We start from the raw sequence: 19,697 nt of genomic DNA on the forward strand, positions 1-19,697 counted from the left end.
TCCTCCTCAGCATCTCCTGTGCGCATCAAAAGAATATAGTGGCAGACAAGTAGATGAGATTTTACATATTTCATCCTAAGGCTATGTTCACACAGTATTTTTGCAACCAAAACCAGACGTGGATGGAAAACACAGAAAGGCTGTGTTCACACACTGTTAAACTTAAGTGGATGGCCGTCATTTAACAGCAAATAATTACTGTTATTTTAAAACAGCGGCCATTATTTGCCAATAAATGACGGCCATCCACTCAATTTCAACAGTGTGAGAACATAGCCTTTCTGTGTTTTCCATCCACTTCTGGTTTTGGCTGCAAAATACTGACCAAAAATATTGTTTGGGAACGTAGCCTTAGGATGCAGAAGTGTTCCTGCGGTGCAGATTTTAAAATCCACAGTATATCAGTTGTATTGTACATTTTCACTGTGGATGTCATCCCCTTCAATGGAGTCCAATAAACTCCGGCTTTATTAATGAGTGAAGTGACCCTTTACGTTTTACCAAGATTGTTGTTTTGTTATCCCCTTTAAGTAAATCTTGGGTTGAGCACAGAGAATAATGGAATGGCTGTAGTATCCAGTGAAATATTTCTCAATAGAATATTCTGCTTAATTTTTTAGAAAAACAAGACGAAGAAGTAAAAACGGGACTGCATCGAAACCAGAGTTTTCCAAAGGCCGAACCCAAATCTGTGTCCTTCAAGGTGTCACCTGGTTATTCGCTAGAGGCAGAGGCCGTGTTAGTCCCGCATAGACCTCCTCCTAAGGTGCCTGGTTTGAGACCAGTTCCCCATCAAAGAACGACTGTCAACGCTGAAGTAAGTCATGGTACATGTTAATGAGTTTTCCCAATTGAATTTAAATCTTTTTTTTTTTTTTCCACTATTTTTTCTGTTTTATTAATATGATACTCTGGTAGTTCGGTACACTGCGGATGTGACTGCACTCCTAGGTGCACCAATCTGTCCACCTCCTTGTGAATATGCATCCAGCACTCTGCAGTCCGGGATGACTTCCGTCCGGAGTCTGGCACCGACCGCGCATCACTACGTTTAATGGCGATGCACGGCCAACGATTGCACAAACACCTGATACCTTACCTCTCCCTGCTCCCGGTCTTCTCTACTGTGCTCCGCAGCTTCCCAGTCCCGGGTGCAGCAGCGTCTGAGCAGCCTGTCAACTGACAAGGTGCTCAGCCAATCACAGGCTGGGACCACAGCGGCCTGTGATTGGCTGAGCAGCCTGTCAGCTGCTCGGGCGATTATCGCTGCTTGTAATTGGGCCCTTACACTTTAGGAGGTGCTATCTATTAATTTTTATTTATTTTTTTTTATAGTAAGGCCTAAGCCTGTATCTAGCCAATCACAGGACAGCTTTCATTTTTGTGAACATTTCTGTAGACATAAAAGCTGCACTATTACAGGTTTATTCTTTTATTAATCCAAAAAATGTTTTTATTTACCACGTACATCATATATAACAGATTCTATAGTCACTTTTTCACCAACCTATCAACCATAAGAGATAATTAAATTGTTAATTTCTTTTCCCTTTTAATAGATTAACCAGGAACAGAGAACGGAACCGGCTGGACCCCCTGGTGCGGAGTCTCCTAAACCTTTGCATCATGGTGGGATCTCAGAGGGTGGATTACATTTGAGGCCTCCACCCAAAGTTCCTCTCAAGCCAAAACCTGAGCCTTGTGTAAACTCAGTTGATTCCAGTATCGGTGTCATACCTAAACCCGACTTGGTGTGTGATGACCTCATAATATTAGATCCTGTGGATGAGCCAGCGATAAAAGATCCTGGCCCCCTCACATCAAATAAAGTGGAATTGGCAGGTTTTATCGGACCCTCTGTATCCAGTACTGGTTTCGATGTGAATACTGGGCCTTGCCAAGCACCTATTCCAGCCCCAAAGACTGAGTTACACTCCGATACCACTATATCCTCCACATCCTTAACAGTTTCCGCGACACCTCAAAAAGAGGCCAAAACCAATGGTGACATTCCAAAAACACGACCAATACCCAAACCCAGAACAATACCGCCACCTTCTCAGATTGTAAAATCTCAGGAAATCAAGAAGAGTGATGAGACTGTGTCTACCACCCAGGATAACGTTACCTCTGAGGAGATGTCCAACCTTACTTTCACCCCGGCAGTTCCCCCTCGAAGGAAGAAGTCCGCTCCGGCAGCTTTCCACCTTCAGGTATTACAAAGCATCAACAGTTTGTCTCACCATGATGTAATGCCGAATAATAAAAACAACAACAACGGTTCGAGCGAAGAAACTTTAGCGAATGTAGATTTTGGTTTTTGCGAGACGGCAAGCACAAAGGACAATTGGGATCATCAAAATAATTTTACTCAAGTACTAGAGCCGCAAAGGAGCTGGTCTTCTGAAGGAGCTGGTTTTGATAACAATGTGACATTTCAGTCCACAAGTCCTGGTACTTCCATGGAGCGGTTCACCGGCAACGGGTTTGCTTTTCAAGATGAGGAAAAAGGTGATAATACAATTCCCAAAGAAAGTTGTGAATCTCCATGGTGACTGCAAGAACCGTATGAACATTAAAGGACTGACAAAAATAAAGTCCGTGCTGAAGAGCAGAGCTCTTTATAGTTGTCACACATACTAAGATGTATGGAAAATGTTCAGTTTATGAGTACCTGAGACTTTGCAGTAGGCATTATTCCCACGTTTCGTGTGCAGTCCGTAACGGACTTAACACGGAACATGTGCATGAGGGCGAGGTTTCACTTGTGTATGGTAACATTTTCCTAAACACACTTACTTTTCCGTCCAGTGATCCCGTTGAAGGATGCTGCAGGCAGTTTTACCTTGTTCAATATGGCACATGCTTTTGTTGTTTTTAAATGTAAAAAAGTTCCCACAGCAGCTCAACAGAGATCATGAATCTGGGAGTACCTTCTCTAAAATCTCCAAAGTCCTTTCCAGCCCCGAGATATATGGGCCAGATCACATGGAGTAAAACAGGCGGAATCCCGCCATCCTCAGTGTCATACTGGCAGTCTATGGGAGGCTCGCGTGCCTCCTCTCTCCATTTGGAAGAATTGACATGTCCGTTCGGAGAGAGGAGGTGTGTGAGCCTCCCATAGACCGGAGGATGACTCTGAACTGGCCCTAAGCCTTTTTGGTAATATGCAAATGAGGCTCAAGTGCCCAGAGGGTGTTTCTTAGCGCAGCAAGATTCTGAGTTAGCCAGCCTTTCTCCCCTTATTCACGGAATCTCTGTGAAAAAGGGTCCTATTAGACAAAGCAGTTTTTAACGATAAACAAATCTCGTTCGTGATCATTTATCGTTAACATGAAATCATTCACCATATTACACAGAACGATAGTCGTTAGTTATGATCATTACAAAGATGGTTACTACGATTGTTTGCTCCATCTGATCCCAGCAAATGAATGAACGATGCAATTACATTGAATGATTAGTGAACGAATGTGGAGATACAGTAAACGATTAACGATGATTTTAGGGTCAGATCTAAATCAATGATTTTTCGACTGTTGCCTGCAATTACATAGGACGATTATTGTTTAAATTTGAACATAATTTTAATTTTCTGCGCGATAATTGTCCCGTATAATAGGCCCCTAAGAGAAGATGGACCGACTAACCATGATCTCTTGCTGTGCTGGGGAACACTCACTGGGCACTTAAAGGAGTTATACAAGCTTAGAAAAACGTGGCCATGTTCTTCCACAAGCAGCACCAATCTTGTCTCCAGTTTGTTTGTTTTTTCAACTTCCACTGATGTAAATGGAGCTTCATTGTAATACCATACACAACCTGGGGAGAGGGGTGGTGCTGTTTTTTTTTGCCAATCTTGGATAACTCCTTCAAACCGAATTTACATATTAATATAAAGACTTATATCTCTGCTATGTGAAGGACTATGGAGAAAGATAAAGGTATGCCCAGAGTCCTGGTGAGAGGGTCTATGCAGCCACAGACTCTATTTTACACCTGTTTAGCTGCTGACGGACTGCTTTAAAGGGGTTGTCCGTGGAGCAGAATACAGCTGAAGCCTTCTGCTCCGAGGCGAGGGGGTGGGTCTAAGTCCTGATCATTCTGTGCCGGTGAAACCATGTCCAATAGCCAGAGATTTGGCCGTATTCTGCCATCCAGACAACTTTTAAGGTATGAAAACTTCTTATACTGTAGTGCACACACAGATATACTAAATTGTTATGGGTTTACAGGATCTGAGAAGACTTCTTGCAGAGAGATATTTAAAGTTTCTTTCTTGGCACTCCTAGTCACAGTGAAAACTTCTATACCACATAATGGAATGAAGAGGCAGCCCGGTCTGCAGGCATCGTGTTATAGAACTGGAGGAGCTGAGCTGGACTGATATATCGCTTTGTTAGAAATGTTCGAGTATAACTTGTCATTTACTTAAATCTCTGCTCCATTCTATGCTTAGTAGTCAAGTGGGCGGTCCTACTCAGTGATTGACTGTCTTACTTTTGATTGTATAGAGAGAGCTGTAAATCTCTGGCTAGGACCACCTGTCTAATAAGGCCGCCTTCACACGTCCGGTCAGGAAACACTGATCCGGAAGGCTTTCAGGCGGCTTTAGAGAACCATAAGTAAAAAAAAAATAAAATAATATTCTCCTGCTACAGTGGTGCCATCCTCTGGCTTCTGGTGCTGTGTGCACATAAATGACGTTACTCATACCACAAGAGGTCGCCCCCCCCCCCCCCCCTCCAGCGTTGTGGTACAATAAAGCTTCTGGCCACAAGAGTGATCATCAGCGTCAGGAGCCAACGGCTCCCGGCTCAATAAATCATAGCGCTGCATTTACCTTTATGTGCTCCTGTGTCCTATATTTGTCCAGGCTACCATGCTATGCATCCAGAGTTGAGGATTTGCATCCAGAGTTGTCCGGAATTGTGGCACAGATGCCCCATAGAACCCTATGGGGGCGTCCAGAATTCCGGACAACATCCAGCATCCCTCCAAATAATGTATAGTAAAATAAGAATTAAAAAAAAAAATTTAAATCAAAAAATAAATTAGTTTTAGCATTTGGCTTTAATTATGAAATATAGAGGGAATGGATTACAAGTTATCCAGGAACCTTTCAAACAAAGCCATACATTAGACTGCTCAGCTTATCCTGTATTTTTAATGTAATGGGTTTATTTAACTGCTGTTCTATCCATGTGAAAAACTTAAAGCGAATGTACTGCTGGTACATTCGCTTTAAAGGGGTTTAGTGCTGTATTTCCTTTTTAAAGGGGTTATCCACTTTCTTCTAAAAACTGGACCATTAAAGTAAATGTCACTGAATTGTAATACCACACACACTTTAAAGGGGTTGGCCACTTTATAGTAAAATAGTTCAGTGTACAGTATTGGTAAGTGTAGTCACAGCATTTACTGACAGCAGCTCCCTGTGTACCTCACAGAGCTAAAATCTGATGGCCAACATGAAGAAACATGTGACCATGCCCACCCCCGCCCAGTGTCCACCACTGAGTCTGTATATGCCTATAGAGGACACTGGGGGTGGGCCAGGGCATGGACACATCTTATGGACAGAATCGGTGTTCAGCATACAGAGCAAGACTCAAAAAGATGTTTTTCTACCTCCCCCCTCACTTAAGAAGAAGCAGGATTTCTGTGTACATTATGCTCTATGGAGAGGGGAGGGGCAGAGGGGGATCACTGAGCACAGAGAGGAGAAAAGGCAGCCCTGCACAACACTACATCCTGCAATCTTCTCTCACCAAGCTCCCAGATAAGCACTGACCTTTCTGACCTGTGAATACAGCATTTTATGTGCCCAGACAGGCTGCAAATTGTTGGGCTATTTCTCTCCTCTTCCTGCTCACTCACCCCCTCGGCTCCTCCCCCCTCCATAGGTTATAATGGACTCAGCAAATCCGTATTCACTTTGCTCCTCTGTAATGAAGACGGCTTTGCCTGATAATGAACAGATAAGTGAAGGGGGAGGTAGAAAAACTGCTTTTTTAGTACAGGAAGAGGCTTTTTTTACCTAATAAAACCTATTACAGAGTTTCTTAAAAATCGCTTCTGTAATAAATATTTTAAATGACCGATACACTTTAAGGCCATGTTCACACAACGTAAGTTAAGTATTAATCACGGCTGTTGTTGCGGATTTGCAACATGGCCGTGATTAATACTTAACTTACATTGTGCTGCGGCTAGAGGGAATCCTGGGCCGAGTGTATACACATAGTATACAATCCGGCTGGGATCACTAGCGGCCACGCAAAAAACTGACATGTCAGTTTTCTGTGGTCGCTATTCGTTAAATAGCGGGCGCAGAGAACCTGCCATGTTCACACATAATTGCGCATAATACGGGTGACAGGTTCCCTTTAAGGCTGGTGTTAGTGTTTCAGTATTTTCACGTACCTTACCCAATGAGTGTGACTACATGGCCCAGTACACACAGGTATTACACAAAGTTTCCCTGTAAGCGCAGAATTGCCTGTGTAACACTTTAACCATTGTTTTTTATGTGTTTTTTTATGCATAATTATCATGATGTGATTTTTCATTCATGTAATATTGTGGCTCTTTACGACCTACTTCACCCTAGTGGCGATAAAGATGAGGGGGGAGATTTATCAAACAAAGTAAAGTGAGACTGGCTCAGTTGCCCCTAGCAACCAATCAGATTCCACCTTTCATTTTCCAAAGAGTCTGTGAGGAATGTAAAGTGGAATCTGATTGGTTGCTAGGGGCAACTGGGCCAGTTTCACTTTACACCATGTATGATAAATCTCCCCCGAGATGTTTACATTTGTGGTACAGAGAACAGAATAGCACAAGTAACTATTTATATAGATAGGAGTAACCAATGTTACCAAACAGAGAGCACATTCCCTGTGGTAAGAATAGGTTCTACCCCTCCCCTTACATAGTAGTGTCCTGTATATTAAATATTCAATATTATTCTGTGTGAAGAATCCATCAAATATACTTGCAAAGCACATTCACTGCTCTATGGATGAAGACTGTTTGCCTAATGCAGAGGTAGGGAACCTTCGGCCCTCCAGCTGGTACTAAACTACAATTCCCATCATGCCTTCGGCTTTGGCTGTCCAGGCATGCTGGAAATTGTAGTTTTGCAACAGCTGGAGGACTGAAGGTTCCCCATCCCTGGCCTAAAGCTTTGTACACCGCCTCTGCTTCTCAGTGATACTTTCAGCTATACTGTGCATATAACTTTCATGTTTTTTTTCCGACCAGAACTTTACGATTCTCAAAGCAAACGATTACAATATTTTTACATGGTGTAAAAGCAAAAGACTAAATAAAACCAATTTACATTTTTACATTTGTTTCCTTTTTTTGTAAATGTTACATAATTAGTACGGTTGAAAAAAAAAGCATGTCCATTAAGTTCAGCCGAGGAGAGGATGGATGCAGGGAAGGGGGATATACAAGGAGGGGATGGATGCAGGGAAGGGGGATATACAAGGAGGGGATGGATGGAGGGAATGGGGATATACAAGGAGGGGATGGATGCAGGGAAGGGGGATATACAAGGAGGGGATGGATGCAGGGAAGGGGGATATACAAGGAGGGGATGGATGGAGGGAAGGGGGATATACACATAAGGGGATGGATGCAGGGAAGGGGGGTATACAAGGAGGGGATGGATGGAGGGAAGGGGGGTATACAAGGAGGGGATGGATGGAGGGAAGGGGGATATACAAGGAGGGGATGGATGGAGGGAAGGGGGATATACAAGGAGGGGATGGATGAATGGAATGGGGATATACAAGGAGGGGATGGATGCAGGGAAGGGGATATACAAGGAGGGGATGGATGCAGGGAAGGGGGATATACAAGGAGGGGATGGATGCAGGGAAGGGGGATATACAAAGAGGGGATGGATGGAGGGAAGGGGGATATACAAGGAGGGGATGGATACAGGGAAGGGGGATATACAAGGAGGGGATGGATGGAGGGGAAGGGGGATATACAGGGAGGGGATGGATACAGGGAAGGGGGATATACAAGGAGGGGATGGATGCAGGGAAGGGGGATATACAAGGAGGGGATGGATGCAGGGAAGGGGGATATACAAGGAGGGGATGGATGCAGGGAAGGGGGATATACAAGGAGGGGATGGATGCAGGGAAGGGGGATATACAAGGAGGGGATGGATGGAGGGAAGGGGGATATACAGGGAGGGGATGGATACAGGGAAGGGGGATATACAAGGAGGGGAGGGATGCACGGAAGGGGGATATACAAAGAGGGGATGGATGGCGGGTATGGATGGAGGGAAGGGGGATATACACATAAGGGGATGGATGGAGGGAAGGGGGATATACAAGGTGGGGATGGATACAGGGAAGGGGGATATACAAGGAGGGGATGGATGGAGGGAAGGGGGATATACAGGGAGGGGATGGATACAGGGAAGGGGGATATACAAGGAGGGGATGGATACAGGGAAGGGGGATATACAAGGAGGGGATGGATACAGGGAAGGGGGATATACAAGGAGGGAATGGGAATATACAAGGAGGGGATGGATGCAGGGAAGGGGGATATACAAGGAGGGGATGGATGCAGGGAAGGGGGATATACAAGGAGGGGATGGATGCAGGGAAGGGGGATATACAAGGAGGGGATGGATGCAGGGAAGGGGGATATACAAGGAGGGGATGGATACAGGGAAGGGGGATATACAAGGAGGGGATGGATACAGGGAAGGGGGATATACAAGGAGGGGATGGATGCAGGGAAGGGGGATATACAAGGAGGGGATGATGGAAGGAAGGGGGATATACAAGGAGGGCATGGATGGAGGGAAGGGGGATATACAAGGAGGGGATGGATGGGGGGTATGGATGCAGGGAATGGGGATATACACATAAGGGGATGGATGGAGGGAAGGGGGATATACAAGGAGGGGATGGATGGAGGGAAGGGGGATATACACATAAGGGGATGGATGGAGGGAAGGGGGATATACAAGGAGGGGATGGATGGAGGGAAGGGGGATATACACATAAGGGGATGGATGGAGGGAAGGGGGATATACAAGGAGGGGATGGATGGAGGGAAGGGGGATATACAGGGAGGGGATGGATACAGGGAAGGGGGATATACAAGGAGGGGAAAATACAAGGAGGGGGTGGATGCAGGGAAGGGGGATTTACAAGGAGGGGATGGATGATGATAGCTTCTATATATATGCATTAATATTATTTTTGTCTTAGAACTTGCCTCCACTGTTTTTTGCTGTGACCAGATCCTGTGGTAGACTGTTCCACAGATCACTGTTCTCATGATAAAGAAGACTTGTCACCTCCGGAGACTGAAACTTTTTTTTCTCCAGTCAAAGGCAGCGCCCCCTTGTCTCTCCAGGCGGAGGCCGCGCCCCCTTGTCTCTCCAGGCGGAGGCCGTGCCCCCTTGTCTCTCCAGGCGGAGGCAGTGCCCCCTTGTCCTTTGAGGGGGTTTTACCTGTAACATCTTTTCCCCATATTTCTTGTAGGGGCCATTTATATATTTATACAGATTAATCATATCTCCCTTATACGTCTCTTCTCCAGACTAAACAAATGTAATTCTATTAATCTTTTCTCATAACTAAGATGCTTCATTCTTCCCCTTATTAGTTTAGTTGCTACCTTTGTACCTTTTCCAGCTCTAGGACGTCCTATCTATGAACCTGTGGTGAGGTGGAGGTCTACGTGTTGTGACAGCTCAGCCAGAGATGGTATGTGTCGTGACGCCAGTGCTAGTCCAGCACATATCGGGTACACTATATCCACAGCCTCCCCCTATCCAGGTATACTATATCCACAGCCGCCCCCCTATCCAGGTACACTATATCCACAGCCTCCCCCTATCCAGGTTCACTATACCCATAGCCGCCCTCTATCCAGGTGTAAGCCGTGTACCGAGTTGGGCTCCCCAGAATACAGCGAAGTCAAGAGCGAGAGAGACGACTCCAACACCAAGTTAACCCAAATTGTAATTTTACTGAAATGCACCAATACTAGTACTACAGGTACCAATAACCCCCAAACCATCACAATAATACAATAATAACAATAATACAACAACTAGTGGAGACCCCTGTGCTAGATAGCTTGTCGCCACACTTTATCTAATCCAGATGTTCACAACAGCTTTTACCTATTAGCAGTCTCAGATAGACTGGACGCTATTTACCTCTTAATACCCTCACAAGACAGGAACAATTGTGTATGGATGCGTTACTCAGGCGCACTCGCGGTGTAGCACAGCGGTTTACAATCTTAACAATAAATCTAAAACCACAATTTGACAATAAGACAACAATCGGCCGAAAATATTGTCAGACAGGCAATGCTGTGCTATATGAGTCCCACACGTGTGTTCTGTGTGGCTTGTGGCCTAATAAGAACAAGAAACCTAACTAACTAACTACTTGTAGGCAGTGACTCAGTCTCTCATACGTTGGCGTGCACGCTACTGCCTCACTGTGTCCAGATGAAAAGCTCCTCTGCCAACATCCAGTCCCACGATGGCGACCACTGTTCACAGCAGCACGATCCAACTCACAGAGGATCCAATCGCCAGCAACAACAGCTGATCTCCACCGCAACTAGAAGTCCCAGCAAACCGATTCCCAGCTTGGATGGATCAGGATTTTCACCAACAGCTCTCAGGGAAAAAATGTCCAGTCACTTGTACTTAATGTTAATGCTCAACAGTGGCATCTTGTGGCCAAAATAAAGAATTGTAGGTACAGTTACAATGACATCTCTTACACAGGTACAATATATCCACAGCCTCCCCCCTATCCAGGTACACTATATCTACAGCCGCCCCCCTATCCAGGTACACTATATCCACAGCCTCCCCCCTATCCAGGTACACTATATCCACAGCCGCCCCCCTATCCAGGTACACTATACCCACAGCCGCCCCCCTATCCAGGTACACTATACCCACCGCTGCCCCCTATCCAGGTACACTATACCCACAGCCGCCCCCTATCCAGGTACACTATACCCACAGTCGCCCCCTACCCAGGTACACTATACCCACAGCCGCCCCCTATCCAGGTACACTATACCCACAGCCGCCCCCTATCCAGGTCCACTGTACCCACAGCCGCCCCCCTATCCAGGTACACTATACCCACAGCCTTCCCCCTATCCAGGTACACTATATCCACAGCCTCCCCCCTATCTATATACACTATACCCACAGCCTCCCTCCTATCCAGGTACACTATACCCACAGCCTCCCCCCTATCTATATACACTATATCCACAGCCTCCCCCCTATCTATATACACTATATCCACAGCCTCCCCCCTATCTATATACACTATACCCACTGCCTCCCCCCTATCCACGTACACTATATCCACAGCCTCCCCCCTATCTATATACACTATATCCACAGCCTCCCCCCTATCTATATACACTATACCCACAGCCTCCCCCCTATCTATATACACTATATCCACAGCCTCCCCCCTATCTATATACACTATATCCACAGCCTCCCCACTCTCCGGGCTTCTGCTCACCTCTTCATAGAAACATACTAGGTTGGTGTGACAGCTTCTATCCTTAGTAAAACCCTGCTGGTTATCACTTATAATTATTACCCCCTGTATATTACACTAGGATTGAAGATCTCTATAGAAAGTGACAAACTTTGGAACATGATTACAGTATAGATATAAGCAGGCAGTAAGACTGGGTTCCACTTAAAATATCCATTTTTAAATGGTTGTCATTAACGCACACAAAAACATGGTCTACCGCGTCTGTGTGCGCTAAAAAAAAAGGCAAAAAAAACGCCTGTTTTGATCCTTCGTTTTTTTTTTTTTTTTATAATGGAAAAACAGATCCCTACGAATTGCTCACAGTTACATCCGTTTTGTTTTTTTTTCTCTCCATAAAACGTTTACACGAAAAGGACAGCAAAAACGCAGCCTGAGGGGCATGTAAAAACCCCATGAAGTGCCACAAGAAATAGTAGCTATCATTTGGTCAAACTCCCGACATGTTAAAGTGACAGGTTATAAGTATGTATTGGTGCGGGTGCTGAGATCCCTAGAATAAAGCGCACACTGTATAATGAGCTATAGCGAGCTGTATACGGTTATAATGGAAATCTATGGAGCTTCCTGCATATGGATTTGCTGGAAGTCCCATAGGCCTCTATTATAAGTATGTAGAACGCTCACTATAACTGTTTAGAATGAATATGAACAGCACATTCAAGGGGAACTCTGGCAAACATTTATTTATTTATTTATTTCAAATCAACTGGTACCAGAAAGTTACCCAGATTTGTAAATTATTCCTATTTAAAAATCTCCAGTCTTTTAGTACTTATCAGCTGCTGTATGTCCTGCAGGAAAAGGCGTATTCTTTTCAGTCTGACACAGTGCTCTCTGCTGACACCTCTGTCCGTGTCAGGAACTGTGTATAGCAGGAGATGTTTGCGCTTGCTCTGGACAGTTCCTCATACGGACAGTGGTGGCAGCAGAGAGCATCTTCTTAGCTCTTGGCCAATACATAGGGCTCTATAAGGGAAGTAAACTAGTGGCAGTACCATTGTTACGCCACAAGGGGGCGCCTAAAAAAAGACCAACCATTCACTACACCAGGGGCAGGGAACCTTGGCTCTCCAGCTGTTGCAAAACTACAATTCCCATCATGCCTGGACAGCCAAAGCGAAGCTTTGGCTGTCCGGGCATGATGGGAATTGTAGTTTTGCCACAGCTAGAGTGCCGAAGGTTTCCTATCCCTCCACTAGACTTTCTTGGTTGTTGGGCGGCGCAGTTTCCAGCACAAATAGTTCAGGGCTGGTCGCCTCGGGTATTACCATCCTCTCCTCACCTCCTGTGACTTAACCCCCCCCCGGTCTGATGTCGATATCAGGGCCGAAGACTCTCACAGACGCTAAGCGACGTCAATCATATAGAAGCGCGCTCGCTGATTGGCTGCGCTCAGGGGCGGGGCGGGACAGGAAGAAGGAAGTATTTTCCTTGCTGTCATTAGGAGAACTTCCGGTGTGGGCACTGTGCGGGGTCACGTGGGCTCTGTCGGTGTTCCTTGTGTACAGTGGGTCGTGCTTCCTGTCTGGCAGGTAAGCCGTCTGCCGTAGCCAGGGATTGCTGATAATAGAGACGTTATAAGATGTCGTACTTATTTTGTTTAGTTTACGGCAGCGGGGGCTGCTGGGAGTTGTAGTTTTGTAGAGTATTGACTACTTTATGGCGTTGTGTCGTGTTTACTTCTGCTTCTAATTAATCTACGTCACAGTAGAGGCTTGCTGATCTTCTGGTGATGTCAGGAAGTCGTCCACAACATACAGTCATAAACCTTAAAACACTTCAAGTCCATCAATCCAGGTGTAAGAGGCGCTGCAGCTGCTGGACCGTTGTTATACTGTATGGATCCTTATGTTATAGCCTGTTGGTGGTAACACGGACGCTGCTTGGGTGTTGTCTGCTTCCTCGTGTGGATCAGTAAAGTAGCGGCATATACCATTACAAAGTGACGAAACATATAAAGTGTCGCTTCCATCTTAAGGAACATTTTCCACTGACTTTCCCATTTCAAAAGTTCAATTTAAAATTTCAGATTTTTTTTTTAACAAATCTTGTGAAATAACAAAAAAAAAAAACTTTACTCACCTCTTCTATCTCTGAGTGATGGCGTCTCTGTGTCATGTGACTGCTAAGAGCACTGATTGGCTGGAGTGATGACCTGTAATGGTAAATTATAAAAAAAAAAATAATAAAAAAAAAAAATTAAAGGTTACTGTCCCTTTAAAAAAAACAAAACTTTGACCTGTCATCACTGCTGAGACCCGCTGTGATCAGGAGATCTAGCCAGCACAACAATCCGCTCCCCAGCTGTATCTCCCAATTACAACAATGTAAGGGTCCATTTATGCTGCGTTTACACGGAACGATTATCGTTCGAATTTTCGCATAAACGATGGCATTTGAGCGATAATCGTTCTGTGTAAACGCAGCGAACGATCAAACCACGAGCGAAAAATCGTTCATTTTAATCTTTCAACATGTTCTGTGAAAATTCGCAGATCGCTTCGTGTAAACAGTCTTTCACCGATTCCCGCTATGTAAAAGATGGGCTTAAGCGATCTTAAAAACTATCGCAATAACGATTTTTTTCTTACAAATTTTCAAGCGATTTATTCGTCTAAGCACTGATCGTTATAAAAACCAAATCGTTGCTTCAAAATCGTTAAACGATCGATTGGGCGAATTATCGCCCGTGTAAACGTAGCATTACACAGACAGATTATCTGCCAAAGATTTGAAGCCAAAGCCAGAAACAGACTATAAACAGAGAAAGCCTGAAATTTCTCTTCTTTTGAAATCCATTCCTGGCTTTGGCTTCAAATCTTCAAAAAAAAAGTTAGATAATGGACCCTAAGTTTATGATGTCCGTTAGTGGACGGCACGGCTGCCGCACTCGCCTCCCCAGCTATATCTCCTGACTTCTGAGATGGCAGATGAAAAGTTATTTTTAAAGGGGTACTCCTGCAAAAAAAAAAAATCCTGTCAACTAATGTCAGAAAGTTATATAGATTTGTAATTAACTTCTTCTTAAAAATCTCCAGTCTTCCAGTACTTATCAGATGCTGTATGTCCTGCAGGAAGTGGTGTATTCTCTCCAGTCTGACACAGTGCTCTCTGCTGCCACCTCTGTCCATGTCAGGAACTGTCCAGAGCAGGAGAGGTTTTCTATGGGGATTTGCTGCTGCTCTGGACAGTTCCTGACATGGACAGAGGTGGCAGCAGAGAGCGCTGTTTCAGACTGGAAAGAATACACCACTTCCTGCAGGACATACAGCCGCTGATAAGTACTGGAAGACAGGAGATTTTTAAATAGAATTTATGATACCAGTTGATTTGATTGGAGCACCCCTTTAATGACGCTGACCCTCTTTTACGTTGTACAGTCAGGAAACCAGCCTAACGCTCCGCTGCTCTCTGTTCTATGGTATTACGCTCCAAAGACTCATTATAGAACCCAGCTTGTGCAGTGGAGTGAAGCGCTGCAATCGGCTCTTCCCCATAGAGAATGAATAGAGATAAAGTGTGCACACTTCTGTCCATGTCAGGAACTGTCCAGAGCAGGAGAGGTTTTCTATGGGGATTTGCTGCTGCTTTGGACAGTTCCTGACATGGACAGAGGTGGCAGCAGAGAGTGCTGTCAGACTAGAAAGAATACACCACTTCCTGCAGGGCATACAGCAGCTGATAAGTACTGGACGACTGGAGATTTTTAAATAGAAGTAAATTATAAATCTTTATAGCTTTCTTACATCTGTTGATCTGAAAGCTTTTTTCTCTCTCCAGAGTTCCCCTTTAAAGGAACAATACCCAAATCTAAACCTTGTAAAGCTCTTTATACAAATGGCTTTTTTCTTATAAGGTGCCGGGACTAATGCATGGCTTTCTAAGATGAGGACTACTTTTTATTTTAGATCTCCAACTCATTGTCAGTCATATCTTAATACCAGAACTCTACTCTGAAAGGAGGTGTACCACAAGGCCCAGAGCACCCTGTCAGTGTCTGGCTGTGAAGATGGTGAATGTTCTCAAGGGCGTCCTCATAGAATGGTGAGTACAGGCAATCTGATTGTATGTGAGTACTATAGAGATGTGAGAGCAATGACGGGGAAGCTGTTGTCATTTTCATGCTGCCTGAACCACAGACAGCATGAAACAGGAAGAGATTCCCTTATTACAATGGTCTATGGTTGGGAGAGGGATTTTTGTGGCTTGGTTTATAAATCTCTCCCCGTATGCAGAGACAGGAGGGGATCTCTCCCCGTATGCAGAGACAGGAGGGGATCTCTCCCCGTATGCAGAGACAGAAGGGGATCTCTCCCCGTATGCAGAGGCAGGAGGGGATCTCTCCCCGTATGCAGAGGCAGGAGGGGATCTCTCCCCGTATGCAGAGGCAGGAGGGGATCTCTCCCCGTATGCAGAGGCAGGAGGGGGATCTCTCCCCGTATGCAGAGACAGAAGGGGATCTCTCCCCGTATGCAGAGACAGAAGGGGATCTCTCCCCGTATGCAGAGACAGAAGGGGATCTCTCCCCGTATGCAGAGGCAGGAGGGGATCTCTCCCCGTATACAGAGGCAGAAGGGGATCTCTCCCCGTATGCAAAGGCAGAAGGGGATCTCTCCCCGTATGCAGAGGCAGGAGGGGATCTCTCCCCGTATGCAGAGGCAGGAGGGGGATCTCTCCCCGTATGCAGAGGCAGGAGGGGATCTCTCCCCGTATGCAGAGACAGAAGGGGATCTCTCCCCGTATGCAGAGACAGAAGGGGATCTCTCCCCGTATGCAGAGGCAGGAGGGGATCTCTCCCCATATGCAGAGGCAGGAGGGGATCTCTCCCCGTATACAGAGGCAGAAGGGGATCTCTCCCCGTATGCAAAGACAGAAGGGGATCTCTCCCCGTATGCAGAGGCAGGAGGGGATCTCTCCCCGTATGCAGAGACAGAAGGGGATCTCTCCCCGTATGCAGAGGCAGGAAGGGATCTCTCCCCGTATGCAGAGACAGAAGGGGATCTCTCCCCCTATGCAGAGACAGAAGGAGATCTCTCCCCGTATGCAGAGGCAGGAAGGGATCTCTCCCCCTATGCAGAGACAGAAGGAGATCTCTCCCCGTATGCAGAGGCAGGAGGGGGATCTCTCCCCGTATGCAGAGGCAGGAGGGGGATCTCTCCCCGTATGCAGAGGCAGGAGGGGGATCTCTCCCCGGATGCAGAGGCAGGAGGGGGATCTCTCCCCGGATGCAGAGGCAGGAGGGGGATCTCTCCCCGGATGCAGAGGCAGGAGGGGGATCTCTCCCCGGATGCAGAGGCAGGAGGGGGATCTCTCCCCGGATGCAGAGGCAGGAGGGGGATCTCTCCCCGGATGCAGAGGCAGGAGGGGGATCTCTCCCCGGATGCAGAGACAGGAGGGGGATCTCTCCCCGTACCAGTCAATTATAGACAGCTGTAATGAGAGAACCTGTTCCTGTTTAATGCTGTCCGTGGTTTAGGCCGTGTGAAAATGATGACATGTTCCCTTTAAAGGGGTACATCAAGGAAAAAAATTGTCAGAAAGTTATATATATTTGTAATTTAGTTCTGTAAAAAAAAAATCTCTAGTCTTCCAGTAGTTATCAGCTGCTGTATGTCCTGCAGGAAGTGGGGTATTCTTTCCAGTCTGACACAGTGCTCTCTGCTGCCACCTCTGTCCATGTCAGGAACTGTCCAGAGCAGTAGCAAATCCCCATAGAAAACCTCACCTGCTCTGGACAGTTCCTGACATGGACAAAGGTGGCAGCAGAGAGCACCGTGTAAGACTGGAAAGAATACACCACTTCCTGCAGGACATACAGCAGCTGATAAGTACTGGAAGACTGGAGATTTTTTTTTTTTGTGTTGCAGTGTTGCACAAAATTGTGTCTTTTTTATACTAGTTTTCTGGTGAACACGTTTATGAATTTCCTCCACAGTTTAAAAGGGTTATTCAGTGCTACAAAAACACGGCCACTTTCTTCCAGAGACAGCACCGCTCTTGTCTTCAGGTCAGGTGCGGTTTGCTATTAAGCTCAATTCACTTCTGTGGAACTGAGCAGCAAAACCTAAACTGGAGACAAGAGCGGTGCTGTCTCTGGAAGAAAGTGGCCGTGTTTTTGTATTGCTGGATAACTTCTTTAATCAATCTATCTGCAACTGCTTATGTGTGTAACTATATCGTCATTGATTTTTGTGTATAGTCTATCCATAACAGATCAGGCAGCTGGCTGCACACTTTTATTTATTCTTTACTGTATTGTAGTTGACAACACTTTTTGTGAACTGAGTATTAAAGGGGTATTCCACGCAAACATAACTTTTGATATGTTGCTGCCCATGGTTAGACTAACAACTCCTTCCCTACTTGTTATTATCTATTCAGTCTACTTCCCCCAGTTCTGAGCTGCTTTTTGCTGAAGACATAAAAATCTGTGTGTGAGCTTTTCTCTCCCTCTCCTTCCCCCTCCCTTCTGAGATGACTGATGTAAACAAGTGCCTGGCAGGCTGTATCTGCAACATTGTATCATCTTTAGTTGCTAATGAACTCACTGTGATTATCCCTCCCGACATCACAAAGATGCTACAAAGTTGCAGATAAAGCCTGCCAGGGACTTGTTTACATCAGCCGACTCAGAAGCGAGGGGGTAGGAGGGGTAGACAGAGAGAAAAGCTCACATAGAGATTTTTGTGTCTTCAGCAGAAAGCAGCAGCTCAGAACTGGGGGAAGGATACTGAATAGATAATAACAAGTATGGAAGGAATTGTTAGTCCCACCATGGGCAGCAACATATCAAAAGTTATGTTTGAGTGGAATACCCCTTTAATGCACTAGAGCGGTAAAATATACTCAGAAGTTTCTTAGTATTAGTCAGTGACCAGCATACCCTCTTGTATTGGCAGTGACCCGGCTATGAAGCAGTTCCTGTTGTATCTGGATGAGACGAACGCTTTAGGAACCAAGTTCATCATCCAGGACCTGGATGAGACGCACGTCTTTGTCTTAGCGGAGCTGGTGTCCGTTCTCCAGGACAAGGTGGGAGAGCTGATGGACCAGAACTCCTTCCCCATCACACAGAAGTGATCTCTCTGCACCTGTGCCGCTGGCCTGTCTGTTCTCCTGGATTATTTAGTGTTTATAAACCTTATTTTACTATGTTTTCCAGCCACAAGTCCTCATTTCTGTTACTATTTCTTTGTGTTATTTTCGGTGCTGTAAACTGCCAATAAAAGTCACATAATGAGACCATGTGATCATTTATTTGGATATATTTGTAAATATTTACATTTAATAAAATAATTTAAACAATTCATGTAACATTGTCTTCTTGGAGTTATGTATATAGAATGCTGTATATCAGCGATAGGGAACCTTTGGCGCTTTAGCTGTTGCAAAACTACAATTCCCATCATGCCAGGACGTCCAGGCATGATGGGAATTGTAGTTTTGCAACAGCTGGAGGTCCGAAGGTTCCCCATCCCTGCTGTATAGATTCCGGTGGGACCTCCTCAGAACAGTCAGCTAGATGCTACAACAGTCTTTGTGATACATAGAGATGAGCGCAACTGAGTCCGATTGTTCGACCTTTGATTATCGATGTCTGGAGAAGTTGGATGCCGCCCAAAGGAGTCCTGAAAACCATGGATAGACATAGGCTATATTTGTGCTTTTCAGGACTCCCTATGGCAGCATCCAACTTCTCCAGGAGTTGAATGCCCAATCCGGGCACTTTTCTGAATTTTGCTTAACACTAGTTAAAGGGGTGGTTCACAAAAAAAAAAAAATATTCGAATCAACTGGTGCAAGAAAAGGACAGGGAAATGTAATTTACTTCTAATAAAAAATTTCCAGTCTTTTAGTACTTATCAGCTGCTGTATGTCCTGCAGGAAGTGGTGTATTCTCTCCAATTTGACACAGTGCTCTCTGCTGCCACCTCTGTCCATGTCAGGAACTGTCCAGAGCAGCAGCAAATCCCCATAGAAATCCTCTCCTGCTCTCCAGACTGGAAGGAATACACCACTTCCTGCAGGACATACAGCAGCTGATCAGTACTGGAAAAGATTTTTTTAATAAAAGTGAGAAGCAAGAAATGT

General features: G+C 45.4%; 3 protein-coding genes across 3 annotated transcripts in view; all 3 read left to right on the plus strand.

The window, feature by feature from the left end:
• SYNJ2 (synaptojanin 2) overlaps nucleotides 1-2,555 on the plus strand; it is a 67,467-nt gene extending 64,912 nt beyond the window's left edge. The window contains exons 26-27 of the mRNA XM_069954598.1: nucleotides 621-817; nucleotides 1,560-2,555. Coding sequence (XP_069810699.1) covers nucleotides 621-817; nucleotides 1,560-2,555 — 1,193 coding nt within the window. The remainder of the gene's footprint in view (nucleotides 1-620; nucleotides 818-1,559) is intronic.
• Nucleotides 2,556-12,784: 10,229 nt separating this feature from the next.
• Nucleotides 12,785-19,697, plus strand: part of SERAC1 (serine active site containing 1) — a 40,814-nt gene continuing 33,901 nt past the window's right edge. Inside the window, exon 1 of the mRNA XM_069954968.1 lies at nucleotides 12,785-13,138. The gene's annotated coding sequence lies outside the window, so the exon portion shown is untranslated. The remainder of the gene's footprint in view (nucleotides 13,139-19,697) is intronic.
• GTF2H5 (general transcription factor IIH subunit 5) lies at nucleotides 13,305-18,920 on the plus strand. The gene is made up of 3 exons (XM_069954969.1): nucleotides 13,305-13,405; nucleotides 15,515-15,650; nucleotides 18,506-18,920. The coding sequence occupies exons 1-3, from the start codon at nucleotides 13,339-13,341 to the stop codon at nucleotides 18,684-18,686; spliced, it is 384 nt and encodes a 127-aa protein (XP_069811070.1). The 5' UTR covers nucleotides 13,305-13,338; the 3' UTR covers nucleotides 18,687-18,920.

This window comes from Dendropsophus ebraccatus, chromosome 15 (assembly GCF_027789765.1).
Source record: "Dendropsophus ebraccatus isolate aDenEbr1 chromosome 15, aDenEbr1.pat, whole genome shotgun sequence".
NCBI classification, from domain to species: Eukaryota; Metazoa; Chordata; class Amphibia; order Anura; family Hylidae; genus Dendropsophus; species Dendropsophus ebraccatus.

Coding starts and splice junctions, on each gene's coding strand:
- GTF2H5 (XM_069954969.1), top strand. CDS start 13,339: ATGTCAGGAAGTCGTCCACAACATACAGTCATAAACCTTAAAACACTT. Junction 13,406..15,514: donor TCAAGTCCATCAATCCAGGT/GTAAGAGGCGCT, acceptor TTTTTATTTTAG/ATCTCCAACTCATTGTCAGT. Junction 15,651..18,505: donor AAGGGCGTCCTCATAGAATG/GTGAGTACAGGC, acceptor TTGTATTGGCAG/TGACCCGGCTATGAAGCAGT.